The sequence below is a fragment of the Fukomys damarensis genome, unplaced genomic scaffold (assembly GCF_012274545.1).
Source record: "Fukomys damarensis isolate Sample0158 unplaced genomic scaffold, DMR_v1.0_HiC HiC_scaffold_39, whole genome shotgun sequence".
Classification (NCBI taxonomy): domain Eukaryota; kingdom Metazoa; phylum Chordata; class Mammalia; order Rodentia; family Bathyergidae; genus Fukomys; species Fukomys damarensis.
Genome location: NW_022900951.1, coordinates 24,392,607 through 24,410,132, shown reverse-complemented (window position 1 = coordinate 24,410,132; position 17,526 = coordinate 24,392,607). Strand labels below are relative to the sequence as shown.

At 34.3% G+C, this 17,526-nt stretch overlaps 1 protein-coding gene across 2 annotated transcripts in view; it reads right to left on the bottom strand.

The window, feature by feature from the left end:
- The window catches only part of Il1rapl1 (interleukin 1 receptor accessory protein like 1), a 1,210,730-nt gene that overhangs the window by 1,015,753 nt on the left and 177,451 nt on the right, over positions 1-17,526 (bottom strand). For both annotated transcript variants that reach the window (XM_033760431.1, XM_010613272.2), the window contains one exon: positions 8,082-8,187. In XM_033760431.1, coding sequence (XP_033616322.1) covers positions 8,082-8,163 — 82 coding nt within the window. In that variant the 5' untranslated portion in view covers positions 8,164-8,187. The remainder of the gene's footprint in view (positions 1-8,081; positions 8,188-17,526) is intronic.

Below are 17,526 nucleotides of genomic sequence, written 5' to 3'. Positions count from 1 at the left end.
TTTTTTTTTTTTTTTTTTTTTGATGTTAGGCAACGGAATCTAAAATAACACCAGCTCAATAATTCCATTAGCTCAAGTTACCCAGTGATCACCACAGCTGATGTGTGCCCAAAGTGAACTCAGCAGGAATTCCTCTGGCTGAATGAACAGCTCCTCCTGTTTCTCCTCTCTGGAACTGGAGACACTAACTTCTCAGTATTTCACTATCTAACTCCAAGCATTCAGCTGATATGATAGATTCTGCTTGAGAAAGAGTTTTCAGCTATCATCAAAAATTAAAAAAACAAATACTGATGAGTGTAGGATAAAGGAATACTTATACACTATTGGCAGAAGTGTAAACTAGTATTTCTATTACAGAGAACAGTACGGAGGTTCCTCAAAAAACAGAAAAAAAAATATCCATTTAACTCAGCTGTACCTCTTCTGGGTATCTTCCCCAAAACTTAAAAAAAAATCATGTTTGTAATACATGCATAACCATTTCTATAGCAGCACAAGTCACAGTAGCTAAATCTAGGAATTGTTCCCTACACCCATCGACAGATGAATGGATAAAAAATTGTGACATGTATACACCATAGAGTACTACTCTGCCATAAGGAGGATAATTTTGAGTCATTTGTAGGAAAATTGATGGTCACTGAGACCAAAATGCTAAGTGAAATAAATCAAACACAGAAGATCAAATATTACATGGTTTCTCATACATAAGAAACTCAAATTACAAGTGACTTAAAGAGCAAAATGAAAGATAAATGATGCACAACAGGAAGGTAGACATTGTGCAAATAGGAAAGGGATCTAGGGATGAAAGGAAATAGGAAGAAGAAAATAGAAGGGGAAAGTAGAAAAGATTAGGAGAATATATGTATATGTACCAGTTCCCCATGATGAATGTATTCATTATGTACACAAACTTGTACTAATTTTTAAAAAAAGATTGAATACATCTGTCAACTCAGAGGCTCCATCTTACAGGCGGAACTTTCTACTGAAGGGATTTTAAAGTAATTAAACACCTCAGCCCAAACTTTTTGTTCTACAAGATAAAATCCAAAATCCTTTGCAGGATGTAAAATGTCATTCACACTTTTTCCCCAACCTACCTTTTGATCTTTGTCTTCATCACAAAGGCCTTCTTACTGTTAGCTTTGAACAAATGGTTGTTTCAAGTTTCCCTGCTTTGGGGATCTTTCACATGACTGATAGTTTTACAAGCTTCTCCTTACAAAATGATTTTTTTTTCATTACTCTCTTTCTAACTTCCCAAATTTAATTGATCATCAAACTCAATTGATTCTAACTTAAAAAGTGTTCTCTTTTCTGCCTTCTCTGTTCTCTCTGCTGTTACCTTGATTCAGAAAATTATTTTTATCAGTTTTTTATTTAAAATGAAAAGTATACAGACTGCTTTAGGGAATTTCAAGGAAAAAAAAGGTAATTTTGAAAGCATATTTTTGTAGTGTTCATGAATCGTAAATGTTTTCATGCCCAAGACTTCACATGTGTCTAGTTTTCCCTCTCTATTTTCCTTTCCTGTTCCTTTGCTGCCCTCACCATTTATTTATTTTTTAAATCGTGGAGCACAAATCAATTGGTTTCTTCAGCAAAAGTTTTCAACTTCCCTCTTTTTATTTCCTCCTTTCTCATCTGGTTCCTACATGACCACACATTTTCTAGTTTCCAATACAATTCAATAAGAATTCTGTGTGAGGTAACTAATTGTAAACTCTGGTAGGCAATGCAAAGCCCCTCCCACCAAACCTCTACATATTTATTCTTGAAATATGTGACTGCCTTATGTTATATGAAAAAAGGAACTTTGTAACATTTACTAAATTAAGGATCTTGAAATCATTTAAGGGGCCCTTTAAAGAGAATGAGAGATGCAAGACAATCGAAATCAGAGAGGAAAATGTAATGACAGATACTGAATTTTGAGGGATGAAGGGCCATGAGCCAAACAAGGAATGCAGGAAGATACTAGAAACTAGTAAAAGCCACAAAAATGGATGCGCTGTAGTGTCCACAAATTCAAAATGACTTTGGATATCTGACCACAAGAAACATAAGAAATTTGTAATGGTTATGCCACTAACTTGTTAAAGCAGCAATAGGACATGAAATACTATTGTTTCATTTTTTAAATCTTCCTATGGATCCCCTAAAAAGCTGTATTTGACTTCTCTAGTCTATCAGGAATTCATCCTCTGGTACAAGCAGTAGCTACCAATGGGTTGTATCTTCCAGAAAAACATTAGAAACATTACCATGGCTCAAAATGTCTACCACTGACTGGTTCCTTACTGCTGTTTTGTAGGCCTTGCTTCTCCCATCACATATATAAAGCATATTCTTTCACCCTAATAATACAGTGTTGCAGTACCGCATTTCTTAATTTAGGATATTCTCTTCTTCGCTAAACTTTGGTCAAATTTGAAGATTCATCCACGTTGACCTTTATTTTTTCATATAAACTGACCGTGTACATGGCACCGCTCTTCACAGTTGCCATTAATCTGCACCGATTCTCTCTGAAATTATACGGCCAAATAGAACTGAATGTGTAAATTCATGGTGAAATGCACAGATACCTCAGATGATCACTACAGAATAGTAGCAAACAATTTTGTTTTATTGTTAGATAAGAGTTTTTGTTAGCCTTTTTTGCAAATAGAGATGTCATTACAAATGAATACCCATATTGCTGTAGATACAATTTCAAAATTTATAAAGAATAAAACAAATAAAGATAAACTTTTCCCCAGAAAACCTAAGCTGCATTTTTCACTTCAAAAAGTAAAGAAATAAACCCTCAGAAGTTTGGACTTGCAAACTATCCCAAAGGAAAATAAGGAAAACGCCTCATACTTTTTGACATATTTGTCAAGCAAAGAATAAACACATGGAAACATAATAAAAGGCAGATGTTGGGGGACTAGGTTGTCTCTTAATCATGTGGAATTAAGCTCGTTGACTTCCCAGAATGCCCGAGAGATCTGATGTATATAAATCACTTTGGCATGGCATGCAAGTATTCCACTAGACTTTCATTTCCCACTCAGCTAAATCTCACTGCCTTTACACAGCACTATAATTTCTTTTACTGAAATGGAGATCTAAAGATAGCAAACAATGATTAGAACCTAAACTGTGTCTTTGGTGGTTTAACTACTGCTGGCTTTTATAAATTATTTGAGCCTAAAGTCACAAGTTTCAGAAAAGCTCTTGAGGCTTGCCTTCCTCTTGCTGTCAGTAAGAATTGCATCTAAATCATTTCCCACAAACAGGTGTCCCTTGTCAGTTTCTTCTTTATGAGAAGATCATTTCCCTGTGGCAATCCTTTTACTGTCTAATAGCAAGGTGGTTTAGGGCAGCTTTATATATCTTTAATCCCCTCTAAAACTTGTAGTCTTTGGGTTATTTATTAGTCACTTACCATTCTCCACATGCTCTAATAATTAATACATTTTTCTATGTTGAAGTCATTTGCGTACTTATTAGGTATTGGCAATCATGAGCTACACCCTTTTCCTAATGGGACTACTGAGCAATACCATTAAAATCAATGCATCTACACATCAATGTTAGGACTTCTGTAAAGCAGCATTAGGTATAGTCAAATCTCAATGTTGAAATATTTGAGGATTCATTTTCCTTTACTTGTGACAGATTTTTAACTGAATTCCAAGACTGAAAACACTCATGAATTGTTATGGTTCACTGTCTTCATCTAATGTACTCAACAGGTCCTAGATATTGCTTATTCTGAATTTAGACATTTCTTTCAAAAGTCTCATATTATATACAGAATTATACTCATTTTTCTTTTTTAAAAAGCCACTTTCTTCCAAGCCTCTTACTTTACTTTTTCTTCATCTTTGTAATATCGTCATGGTGCTGTGGTATCCTCACTGGAGTAACTCAGCCTGAATATTAAAATCACTCACTTGTGCAATCATCAATTCACTAAAACATTTCTGTGAACCCTGAATCTGAAAAATACACCACTTAATGTGAGATCAACAAATACAATGAATGTATCAATTTCTAACAAAATGCATTACAGTTAGAGACACATTGCCATTGATCTCCTTCACAATCCTCCCTCTCACGTCAAACACACTTTTCTCATCAGCGTTGCCACTTTCTGAAGGAGTACAGTTCCACGAGAATCTTCCGTTGCACCTTTGGCGTGGGCTCTATATTCTGAACCAATTCCAAAGGCTTTACCTTTCACAGTCATTTTGACTTGGGGGAAAAGCCAGAAGTCGCACTGGGTCAAGTTCGGTGAATACAGTAATATTCCCATGCGCCTGCCTTTCCACTGAATGGCACTCTGCAGCAGCATTCACCATAGTTCTGATTACAGCTCATGAAAAAAAAACCTCCCGAAAGAGGACCTCCAGAAGGGCTTCCGAAAGCGCCACGAATGATGAGTGTGTTTTAAGTGAAGATAAATATTTTGAGAATGATTAGCGAGAAACTGCCTTTTAATATAATCATTTTCAAATGTAAACATTCACTATAATATTTCGATTGCTGCTTGTATTTGGCACTGCAGAGACTAAAAACATTCATAAGTCATGCTTCACGCATTCACCCTGTAATATTCTAAGGATGAAAATGAAAGCAAAGAGAAACAAGCAAAGGAAAAATCACCGCGGAACTTCCTCTCTTCTAATTTACACATTCAAGTGCCTCTCGCTTCATTTCTCTTTAGCACCCCAAATGCTTGGACCAGATTGGAGCTCACTCATTACTTCTTCCAAAGTGCTTGTCCGTATAGTCCACAAACAGTTCATATTGTTTATGTGCCCCGCAGAACTTACCGCCAATTCTCATTTCTTCAAAATGTAGCTCTATCCATCCATCTAGCTGGATGGATAGAGATACTTGCATTGATTGATATAGACAGATAATCTTTACATGAATAGCCATTAATTTTAAAACCCCATACAGAAGTTTTTTGAATGGCTTGGTAAAGATATAGCATTTTATAAATGTGGAGCCTTTAAATAAATAAACACTATTTTTATAGTTAAAAAGGTTCTTCAAAGTCAGTGGCAATATCAAAATGCATTATTTTCATTTGCAAACAAATACAGTAAAAAATAAAGAAGGAAAGGAGAGAGGAAAGGAAGACTGAAACAAGGGGAAGAAGCAAAGGAAGAGACAAATAACAAAGTTAAGGTAAATTTTCCACATTGATTACACTGCAAATCTCCAACTGAGTATGTGCTTTGCATGTTTTTGTACAAAATCCTATAAATGACAGCAGCTCAGATGTTTACTTACCAAATTCCTGTAACACTTCACACACTTGAGGGGGATAACTAATATTGATAGTCTGCCTTTCTTCAAGTACAGCTTATAATTTTTTTTAAGTATAAAACTGTTTCAGGAGAAAAATCTGTTGTGTAACAAAGGCTGAATATCAACATTATAACTTTGTACTTTTAATATTTCAATCAAGGAGGTTACAATGATATAACTGATTTTAAAGGTTTAATTTTTTCCTTAATTTAATAGCAATGGGGGTGTAGGCCAATGCGATAAAAATAATGCATCTTGTGTAATTAGTACTCCTATTGCTTTCAAATTAGTTCTGTTAAAAGAAACCAATGCTTCTAAATTTTTATGGAATGACCACATGACTCAATCTAAAGTAAGCAGTATACACAATCAACATATCATAAAGAATTCAATGTGAGAGTGTGCATGATATTCCTATTTAATATGGTCTTAATTATTGCAATATCTAGTTATGGTTTCTTAGAGGTTACAGTGAATTAAAGATTACATTCCAGTAAAAGACATGAGAAAAGCCCTGGGTTTTAAATTGTAATTATTGTACATTAAGAAAGATTAATAAGAAAGAAGAAGATGTAAATAATAAGAAGTAAAAACAAGGAAAAGTAGCTGTCTTGGTTAATATGCAAGATCAAACATCAAGAGTTGATTTTGACTCTCTGGCCTCGGTATTTTTAGGTTTATAGGTTGGGCTGAGCATGAAGATTGAGCCATTAATCTTTTAAGGAGAGCATGCCAAGTGCACTCCTCTTCTATTTGATCTAAGGAGATCAGTAATAATGTTATTCAGTTAGCTACGTATCTGCTTCTCACAAACAAATGTGTCATGGTAACAGATTTCAGCTGGAATGAGAGCAATTTATGAAAGTATATAGATAAAATGGTATTCATTCACAAGTTGCACACCAAACAATCAAATCTCCACTCATCTGGGTCTTAACACGGACACAGAGGATTCAAATTGCTGATAAAAATAGCAAGCACACTGCAAGACCCTAGCACTTGCCTTATTTGCCATTGTTACTTTAGGACATAAAAATATATTTGGCTTGTACCCTGATAATTAGTTATGTGAAAACTGTCTTTATAAACAGAAGAGAGCAAGGTCTCACAATTTTCACATAATTTACAACCACATTTTAGTAATGCACAGCTAAAACAATTATATTTACATGATTTAAAATGAATATTTAACTTGAAGTGGGCTGTTGAGTTCTCTCAAGTCTCTAGAGTAAAATGAGATAAGAATTTTCCAATTGTCTCACGTTCATACTTCTGCTCCACACTTTTCAAACATACAAAGCAGGGGCAAATTTCATAAATCTTCTTGCCCTCAAATTAAAGCTTATATAGAATGGATTGCCACTACTATTTTATGATGAAAAAAGGTAACATTTGTATTCCAATAAATAAATCACAGATCGGACATACATAAAATTGGAAAACAACCAGCTTTTATGTTATCAGGTATTTTAAACAGAAAAACAAAATTTTCAAGATTCAATCAATAATTATAATCCCACCCTCCAATTTTCTTTTGTTTAAAAATATCCAGTAAATATAGACAAAGTGATGTGTAAACATAGAAACAATAGTTGCTTACAATCACATCAATAGCACATAGAATAGTTACGCAATAATAAATTTTTCTAGAACCACCAGTAGACTCAGTAAAATTCCTTTGACTTTTAACTCTACATGAAACTCTTTTCTGTGTGCAAAGTACTTTCAAATTTCTCTTAAATTTCCTCCATAAAAGGGGTTCATGAATACAGAAGTTCTCTTCATTTCTCTAGTGTATGGACTTTTTCAAAAGATCGTCAAAGTGAGTTTGAAGCCACTCAGCATAAAGGACTGAAATGGTGGCTGCACTGTCCCATCTCAACCTTTTTATTCCTCTCTTTTCTGAATTCTACGATGCAATTCCTAATATTCCAACCCTGTGCAAACTCTTGAACATTTTCTTATCTATTTTTCCCCACTATCTTTCTAGAATTCTACTTCTAAAAGTGAAATACAAATTTTCTTCCTTCATACCTAAACACTATAAAATCAAAACTTCTCTTTCCCTACATAGTGTGAATCTGCCAAGGCTTTAAATTATCAGTGATTTATCAGAGATAGATTCCTATCAATATGTGTTTAATTGCCTTGCATCCTTCTTAATTCCAAGTAGCAACATTCAACTAAAAACTCAAATGCTTAATAAAGTGTAGAGATTTCCATTAAGTTACAACATTAATCTTTTCAGCAGCTCTTTTCATTACTGTGCTACCCTACCTACTTCCTACTAAAATATGGCAATATGTCCCTGTGACATTTTCTTAAAGAACACTGTTGCTTTGTTTAAATAGTTCCAAGTAATTCAGCATATCAGCTGAAGTATTATCCTAAAAGAATCTTCCCTAAGGGTATTTGACAACAAAGTGGTAGCATTAACAGTAACATAACAAAAATCCACAGTATTTCTAAGCAGAAATTAAAATGATGCTCTGTAGAAAATGTAGAACATCATGCTATATGGTGGCACTAAAATGAAAGCTTTTGGTATTGAATCCATTCCAGCTCATAGTAATTAACAAAAAGCCACATTAATTCCAACCCATTCTCGCTTTTATAATTCACAATTAAATTCCACTACTCACCCATTTATCTACATCTCCACAAGATAGATTCTCAGCAATTTTTAACTTCTCAATAATGACACATGTGTAAATGCAGCATCATTATTTTAAGCCTTAAAACGGGGGGGGGGCATTTCTTACCAGAGCCTCTTTTGGTCACAACCTTCAAACTCTGAGTAAAAGTAGCATATAAGAGAATCAAATGCGGAATCGGAGCTTTCATCTTCCAGCTCTTAAAGGCTGTTCCCTAAAGAAAAGATAAAAAGAAAAGCATACATTTTTAAAGATATATAGCAACATTATAACATTTTTCTGAGACTTTTGATGAAGTATGATTGGGGCAATGAATTACACAAAAAGGAAGATCATGGAAAGGATTTCTATTCCATTTCCCATATGTTGTGGTCTTTCAATTAAGTCAAAACCAGTAATGCCAAATTATGTCTCCGTGGGCTTCTCAAAAATGCTTAAAATTTTATACTCACTTAAGGTTTATGATTTCTCTTTATTTAGAGGCTTGAATTATATTTAAATTGGTGGAAACAATCCCTTCAAAAGAACTATTATACAATATAATTATGTTCAGTGTCCTTCTTTCCAATGAAGGTGAAATCATAAATTTTGTGCCTCTAAAGATTTAATTATGATTTTGCAAATATCTTTCAAAAAACTCGAACAGATACTGCCGGAGAATGTTAAGGTATTTCTTTCTGCTGAAAGAAGGTATACTGTTGATGAAAGCTACAAAAGCAGCCTTTCTTCTTATTACAAGGTTCTCTCGGCAGGCTACCAGAAGAGACACTACACTAGTGTTTGACTTTCAAAAGGAGGAAACATTTCACTTGAAATTAGCTATATTTACATTGTCTTCCTCAGAAAAGTGTCCCTCTTTTTTCAACATTTTGTGATATAGTTGAGAACATTATCCATATTTAAGTCATACCCTGTGATGGACATATACATATATACCTTATGAAATGCTTATCACAATCATGTTAGTTAACATATCTATCACTTGACATAGCTATTGTTTTACCTGTTGGCAGAATACTTAACATCCACTGTCAGTAAATTTCAATTATATAATGCACAGTTGTCAACTGTAGTCCCATGTTGTATATTAGATCCCCAGAATTTATTACTTTTATAACTGTAAGGTTGAACCTTTTGTTCACCGTCTCCCCACTTCTTTACCTCTCCTCCCAGCTTTTGCCACCCACAACTCTACTGTCTGCTTCTTTTCTTTTCATGCAAGACTAAGACAGGAGAGCTGAGAGACTGAATTTCCAAAAAGTGGCAAGTCAGAAAATAGTTCAAATATAACTCATGACACAGCACAAGATTCTCTGAAAGACAGATCATATCCAGTTTTCTATCACTATGACTTTATTAAGGGACCTGAAATGGTGGCTTGACAGTCACATTTATTCCTCTTCCAGAGTCGTAGATGCCTCTGAATATTTTAAGTGATTAATTTATTCACACTAATAAAATCCTGTTCATACACATTTTAATTCACAAAAAAGTGAAATCCATTAACTTGTAAAAACATGTGATCATCATCACTTTTGACAGAAAATCAGAGAATTTATAAAATAGCATTGAGAAAAAAAAAACTTTAAAAAAAATCCAGCATACCTTTAAATGGTCATAGCCTGCTTCAGTTTTCTAACCAGTGACCTTGGGTTCATATAAAGACATAAATGAAACCTAGCCCAAAGAACTGATTCATCAGATAGAAACTACCACATTCAAGTGCAAGGCTGAGTCATGTATTCCTAAAACCTCAGTCCCATTTCCAGCCACTGCACCCACTGGAGCAGCATGAAATCTTCAGGCTGATATCTTCAACCTTCAGGTTAGTTGTGAGAATCAGTTCTTTCTCAGTGTGAGTTTAATCAGCGCTTCCCAAGTAACTCGAGGATTCAACTACATACTGGAAGCCCTATCTAGCTTAACTACTTTACAGTTGTTCAAAATACTATTTCCTACTCATTTCATTTTTATAAGGCATACAGTGAGTTTGCAGTTCTGTTTCTTAAAATTGAATTAGTTTAGAAAGTATCAATTTGGTAACATCAAGATCCTTAATTGAATCTCTTGAAACTGTGTATGTGGGGGGGGGTTACATGTACTTAGTGTCTTTGTCAGTCTATGATGAGTTTTACAAACATCTTTGAGGAAATTAATTGTATGTTAAATTGAAAGATTAAATGTGTCAAGTCACAGAAATCCAAGCTTTGCTCTTCTGGTGAAAAACTTTATATTGTAACCTAGAAATAGCCATGCACACTATATAGTAATTCCCCCTTAATGGCAAGGGATGTGTTCCAGGACCATCGGTGGATGTTTGAAGTCACAGATAGTACCAAAAAAGTATGCATCCTATGTTTTTCCTACATGTACACACTGATGATAGATTAATTTACAAATTAGATGAAGGGATTATGTACTAAAAACAATATACTATGATAAAAGTCATATGACTTGACTTTCTCCCAAAATATCTTACTGCACTAACCTTTCTTGTGGGGATGTGAGATGATACAAGGCCTATGCATTGTGATGAAGTGAAGTAAATAATGTGGGCAGTGAGTCAGATTTAGGTAACTACGGAAAGGTGAGTTGCATACAAGCAGGGCAATACCATCACGGGCAATCTGATTACAGAGATAGCTGCAAAATGACTACCAGGTGAGTGACATACACATCATGGATGGTGCTGGCTGAAGGATAATTCACACATCCCAAGTAGGACTGAGCGTGAATGTGAGATTTCATCACATAACCCCAAAGAACACAAAATTTAAAACCCATGAATTATTTATCTATGGAAATTTCACTTTATATTTACAGAACATGGTTGCCTGTGGGCAGCTGAAGCTATGAAAAGTGAAACTGTGGATGGGGCGTACTCCAAACATTTCCTGATGTTCTCATGCATTTATTTATTGTCGCATAGTAGTTCTTACTGTCAGTGAACTGATTTTAAAAGGCTTTCATATCTGGATGGAAGGGCCTAAAACTGCTGGAATAATTCCTACAGAGATTACCATTCCTCTCTTGGCTTTACATAAACCACTATTAAATCCTATGCACAATGAGGACATCATAGTGTAAAGAGCAGTAAGTTCTTATCTCGGCTAGGTTATTATCTTGTCATTGCCACCTAGCAACTGTATTATTTTGGGCAAATCACTTGTCCATCCACTTTATGGCCACTTTCTTTATTTGCAAAATAAGTATAAAAGCATGCACATAGTAGCTAGAAAAATACTGTCACATTGAAAGCACTCAATATAAAAAAGCTACTGCTGTGTTACTGTGGTTCCTTGTTATTGACAGCAGCAGCAGCAGCAGCAATAATACTGTGATAGACTTCACTCCTAATCTCTGAAACTTGTGCATGCCTGGTTTTTTTACATCCAACTGCACAGTATCAGTTTATGTCTTTATTTAAATAGCTTTTTATCCTTCTAGACTTGAAGTCTCTGAAGGGTAAATGTGTTTTATTTAACTCTTTATTTTCAATGTTCAATAAATGTTATCAGAAAAAAGAATAAATTAATGAATGAAAGATTGAGTGTGGTTGCTCTTATATAGAGTTCAATTTCATCATTCAAACTCATCATCTGATAAACACTTACTGAGTGTACACTAGTTACAAAATGCGGTGCTATGGTGCCATGGGAACGCAAGGATGACGCAAGGCAGTCTAATAAAGGAGGCTCACAGACCAATAAAAAAGACAAATGCTCACCTAATTAGACTGATCCTATTGCTATATGGTGAGTAAAATGTGCTGCGGGAGTAGAGGAAGGAATCTACTAATTCTGCTCCAGGTTAAGTTTGATGGAATCAAGGAAAAGCCTTTCAAAGGAAGAAGCTTTCACTTAAACCATGAAGGATAGACTTTCAAATAGAAAGAGAATTTAGGGTCCAGAATAAAGAATGACTGACATAGCATGGGGACCTACATGACACTCCCTCCCACCACCAAACATGTACGCATCCAAATCTCTGGAGCTTGTGACTATGCTGTTACAAAGTAAAGGCACTGTGCAGATGTGATTAGGATTTTTAAGTGGGGCGATGCTCATTCATGTATGCCCAAAGTAACTACAAACTCTATTTTAAAAAGACAGTCGAAGAATGAGAGGAAGAGAACATAAGTCAAAGTCAGAGATTCAGTTGATATACTTTGAAGATAGAAGAACAGGCCATGAGTGAATGAACATCTGTGGCCTCTAGGGTAAGAACATCTAGGTAAACATTGTCCTGTAGAATCTTCAGAAGAACTGCAGGCATTTCATCGCCATGATGTTAGACCATTTTTGCATTTTGGTCTTCTGAACTCAATAAATGTAACATTAAAATAGAAGGGAATTTTAAGCCTTTAAATTAGTGATGATTTGTTAAACACAATAGTAAACTATTACTGCAAGGATGTGAATGGTAAGCCTCAGGAATGACATGTGAGTAGACTACAAGTACTAAGCTATAATGACAGAAGTTAAAAATGTTCAGTATTAATGACAAGATACGCTAGGTAAAAACTTCAGATTTTTCCTTTGTAACTCCTAGAATGTATTTTTTAGTCTTTTATCAAACTTCATCATCCAAGAACATTTCATTCAACTTTACTCTTTTAATCTATTTTTAAATTACAAAAACACATATTGAATGTTTCCTCAGAATATATATAACGGCTTACCTGAGGATCCACCTGCCTTCTTTTCATACAGTCCTAAGAATCTTTGCAGTATAGACAAGGAAGATCAATAGAAGCTCATAATAAAATTATTTAAATTGTTCTATAAAACATAGTGTGAAAATTTGAAAAAACTAGCTATCAGGAAGAAGTTCAAGAAGAAGTGGTACAAAGTCAGACTTAACCCAGTAACAGTAAATGCTGGGAGTAAAGATTTAGAAATATACAAAACACGGAGATATTAAAGGAGGAGGTATCGAAAGGCAATTTCTAAAGTAGATATGAGGCATATAATTTATGAAATATGCTTCATCATGATACTGTCTTCAATATATTGAAATAAAAAAGAACCTTTAACAATAATTGTGAAAAAACACACAAAATTATATTTGTGTCTTGTTGAATTTAAATTAAAGTGCTTGTGGTATCTCATGCTAGAATTGTATTCAGTCAAAATATTGTCGAAGAGCTTAGTACAGTGGTGAAGGATAACAACATTATGATTGTAGCTAATTCAAAGTCACAAATTAGGATAAAAGAGAGAGTAAAGAGAAGAGGGCTTGTGCTTTCAATTAGGACATACATATATCTGTCAGACAAGTAAATGGAATCAAGGAACAGTGAATCAGGAGGGAGGTCAGCCAATGATGCAAGCACAAATATTTAAGGACACAATCAGGAGAGCATATATTGTAAAGATAAAGACATCTGATTTCACATTTAAGAGGCTGCTAGTAAAATTAGTCAGGGTCTGCAACAGACAAATCAGGGCATAATCAGAATACATGTGGTGGAAAATGAGCATCATTTACTTGTTTCTGAATGGTTTGATGCAGTGTCCACAAATGAGGATAGAGAATTTGAGGGGTGACAATAACTTGAGGATGAAAAATACCAAGATATATGCAAAATGAGGCAAAGGATGAACAGAGCCAGATGAAGTGAAATTTTAAGGCAACAGATACTAGTATGGGGAAGTTGGGTCAAGACAAACCCTCTATGACAGTTAAAATGGATTGTCAACTTGACTGGCTTGGGACTTACCCAGGCGATTAGGAAAATACACTGCTGTTTGTGTTTCTGTGAACCTTGAGTCACGCCCTTAGGGTCTTATTGCATCCCTCTCCCTTTCCGCTCTGGCACTGTTCCCATGCTCTAACTCCCAGCAACCATGAACGAAGCCACTTTACCACAGTCTTCCAACAGCGCGCTTCTACCTTGGAGCCCGCTGACCACATACTGAGTCCTCTAAAACCCTAAGCTAAATGAAGTCGTGGGTCCTGAATATGGTGGCCCTCTAGTAGAACAGCCGAATAATACGTCCTCTACAAGCAGAAAAATAAAGTACAAGTGGATAAATATGAAGTCAAGTTCAGAAACGAAGTGGAGCGAAATTACACTCATTAGTTTTGTTCTATTTATAAAGTAGAGACAAAGGGTTTTGGAATGAGAATGGGGTTAAGAAACACCGCTTTATATAGTGTAAATGTTAGTCCTTTGTTGAGGAAACAGCTGGCAAAAATTTTTTCCCACTCCATGGGTTGTCTCTTCACTCTGTTGGTGGTTTATTTTGCTGTGCAAAAGCTTTCTAATAAATTGAGATCCCCGTTGTTTATTCTTTGTAAATTTCTCTGGGTTTTGTTTATAAAGTTTTGCCTGTACCTATGTCTTCAAGAGTTCTACCAAGTCTCTCTCCAGCAGATTTTGTCTTTCTGTTTTAATATTTAGATCTCCGACCCATTTAGATTTTAGTTTAATGTATGGTGAGAGTCGGGGTATAGTTTTGGTCTGCAGCATGTGGAAAGCTAGTTTTTCCAGCACCCTTTATTAAAGGGTGATCTTGCCTCCTTGAAAGTTTTTGGCCCCTTTATCAAAGATAAGGTGGCTGAATGTGTTTGGAAATATTTCTGAATCTTCTGATATGTTCCACTGATCCTTGAGTCTGTCTTTTTGCCAGTACCATGCTGTTCTTATCACAGTAGCTTTGTAGTATAATTTCAAATCAGGGATTATGATGGCTCCTGCCTTGCCTTTGTTGCATAGAATTGTTTTCTTAGTCTAGTTCTCTTCTAGTTCTAAATGAGTTTTAAGATTATTTTCTCTTTTTTGTGAAGGATGCTATTGGTATTTTAATCGAGAATTCATTAAATCTGTATAACAATTTTGTGAATATGGCTATTTTCACTATATTGGTTCTTCCTACCCAAGAACAAGCAATATCTTTCCATTTTCTGAAGTCTTCTTCAACCTCCTTTTTCAGATTACTACATTTTTCAATGCTAAGGTCTTTTGCTTCCTGTGTTAGATTGATTCTGAAGTATTTCATTTCTTTGGATGCTATTGTGAAAGGTGTTGTTTCTCTAATTTCTCTCTCAGTGAGTTTGTTATTTGTGTAAGCAAGTTACTTCATCTCTATAAATTCAAGTTTTTTTTAAATCTAGAAAGAATTAGTATAAGAACCTGATGTGTTTATTGCATTTATTATCTAGTTTACAGTATATTGAAATAGAAAATATATACTTCAACACTTTATGAATCTTAAATTAAATAATTGCCTTTATAGTAACTATTAGAGTGTTTAATATTTAATTTTAAATATTTTCAAATACTAGCTCTTTTGCTATGTCTACTACCAATCCTGACTAGTAATAATTAACTGTGCTTAACTATACTCTCTAAAGTTTTGACATTTACACTAGTCAAGATTAAAGCAAGTATATTTTCACACCAAGAAAAAAATTAAGTGTCCATTTATGCATGACACAGATAAAGTATTTTTCCAAGTGCTCAATTTGCATAAAGCAAAGCATTTAAAGTTGTGAGATAAATTAATTCCCTATAGAGATTATAAACAGAGGATCTTCCAGACTCTGCAACTGAAAGTTTCTAAAAGCCGTGATATTTAAAATTAGTCACAAGTAAGCTTGTCTCATATCACAAAGCTTTGACTACAATCCTAAAAAGAATATAAATATTGAATATCTTTGTATATTTATTTAAAAAGATATTGTCTAGGTAGTTTATAAGCAGTTATAAGTGCCAAAATAGAAAATTATTTGGCAGTGGTCACTGTGGTCAATAATAACATGGAAATCAACGATTTTAACATAGAGATACATGTTGTAAAAGATGGACTCTCAAGAAACTATGGAAAGTCCTCATTGCTCTCTAGATGTCATGGCATCATTTTCAGAGCTCCATTTGATCTGACTATTAAAGCAGGAAAAGAGATTCATGGAGGACTACAGTTGAAGTAGAAAATGATAGGCAAGCAATAACAGAAATTACAGCTTTCCCATTACTGGAGCCAAATACCAGACATCCACAATTTAATGGAGGAAATAGTTTATGTATTTGGCTCATGGTTTCAGCAGTTTCTGTCCATGATCAGTTGGCCGCAAGAAAGAAACAGCAAGGAAAAGGTTGTGCCAGAGCAAGGTAGGGTAACAGTGATAGAGAAAACACAAGGGACCAGATATATTACCTAAACTCAAGGCTGCATGACCCAACCAGACACAACCAGAAGTGTGCTTTACTAATCCCTTCAACAGCTCCCAACCCAATCAAACTGACAGCTAAGTTTAAGCATTCCAGAAAACTAAAGGAATGCGCATGAATTTGGAAAACCACTGGTGAAAATATATACTGTCAATCTGTGCAATGCAGGTTGGGGATGCGTACATCAACTAGATTAAATCTCAGATCACTCCTATTTCTTTTTTACAAAATGCCTCAGACAAAGCTCTGTGTTTGCATTCTTTGTAAAACAATTTTCAGCAAAGATCATTCATTCCTATGGAGCCAGGCACAGGAGAAATGTTAAGGTTCCAAATCCTGTAACCAAACTTCTATACTGTTTTCCAAAAGCTAATTCATCATCTGACTAAAAGGTCAAGGTGTAAATAAAATATCTAGTTATGTGGTTCATGACAGATTCCCCTATAAGATGATGAAGAATATGATATTCAAAAGACAAATGACCTTGTCCAAAATGTGTTTCTGATTTAAATACTGTCCTAAGATTTAAACTCTATGGACATTGCTATGGAATAATTTGGTATAAAATGCTATGGAATATCCATCATACCTACACGCTGATGTAGTGACAAAGATACTAGGGAAAAATTGGCACACTGGTGAGGCATAACCATATGAAACTGAAAAGCTGGTGAAGAATTCAATAAAGAGAGGATTTATTAAACACTGAAGAATTCCCAAATTTATCCTTCATCAAGGTGGAGGATAGTAAATATTGTAACCAACTCTGTAGTATAAAGTGTTAGCTAAACTTCGATATAATCAATTAAGAAAATAAAGCTAATGATATAAACAAAATTAGAAGCAAAAAAGGTAATAAAAATGCAATGATATGAAATCTTTACAATAATTTATAAGAAATACAGAATTGATTTTTCTGAGAATATAAATTACTAAAATTCATGAAATAAAACTATGAACAAAAATTATTAAAATTTTAAAATTTTACTGAGATAAATTTTAAAAATGTTTACTGCAGAAAATAACATAGATATGAAAATTTCAAACTTTCCAGAAATAGAAAATCATGTTTTGCTTGTGAAACAGAAAATCTATTAATGAAACTGACCAAACTGTTAAAAAACAATATAAGGAATGTAATAAACTAAAAGATAGAATTATTATTAATAATAATATTAATATTCAACAATTAGTGATAATAATTACTATTACTTAGCTTTTAACTGCAATTTGTAGGAAATTAAACAAAATATTTAGAATAATGACAGTTGCCGGGGATTTAGCTCAGCGGTTGGGTGGCCTGCCTTGCAAGCACAAGGACCCAAGTTCAATCCCCGGTACCAAAAAAAAAAAAAAAAAAAAAAAAAAAAAAAAAAA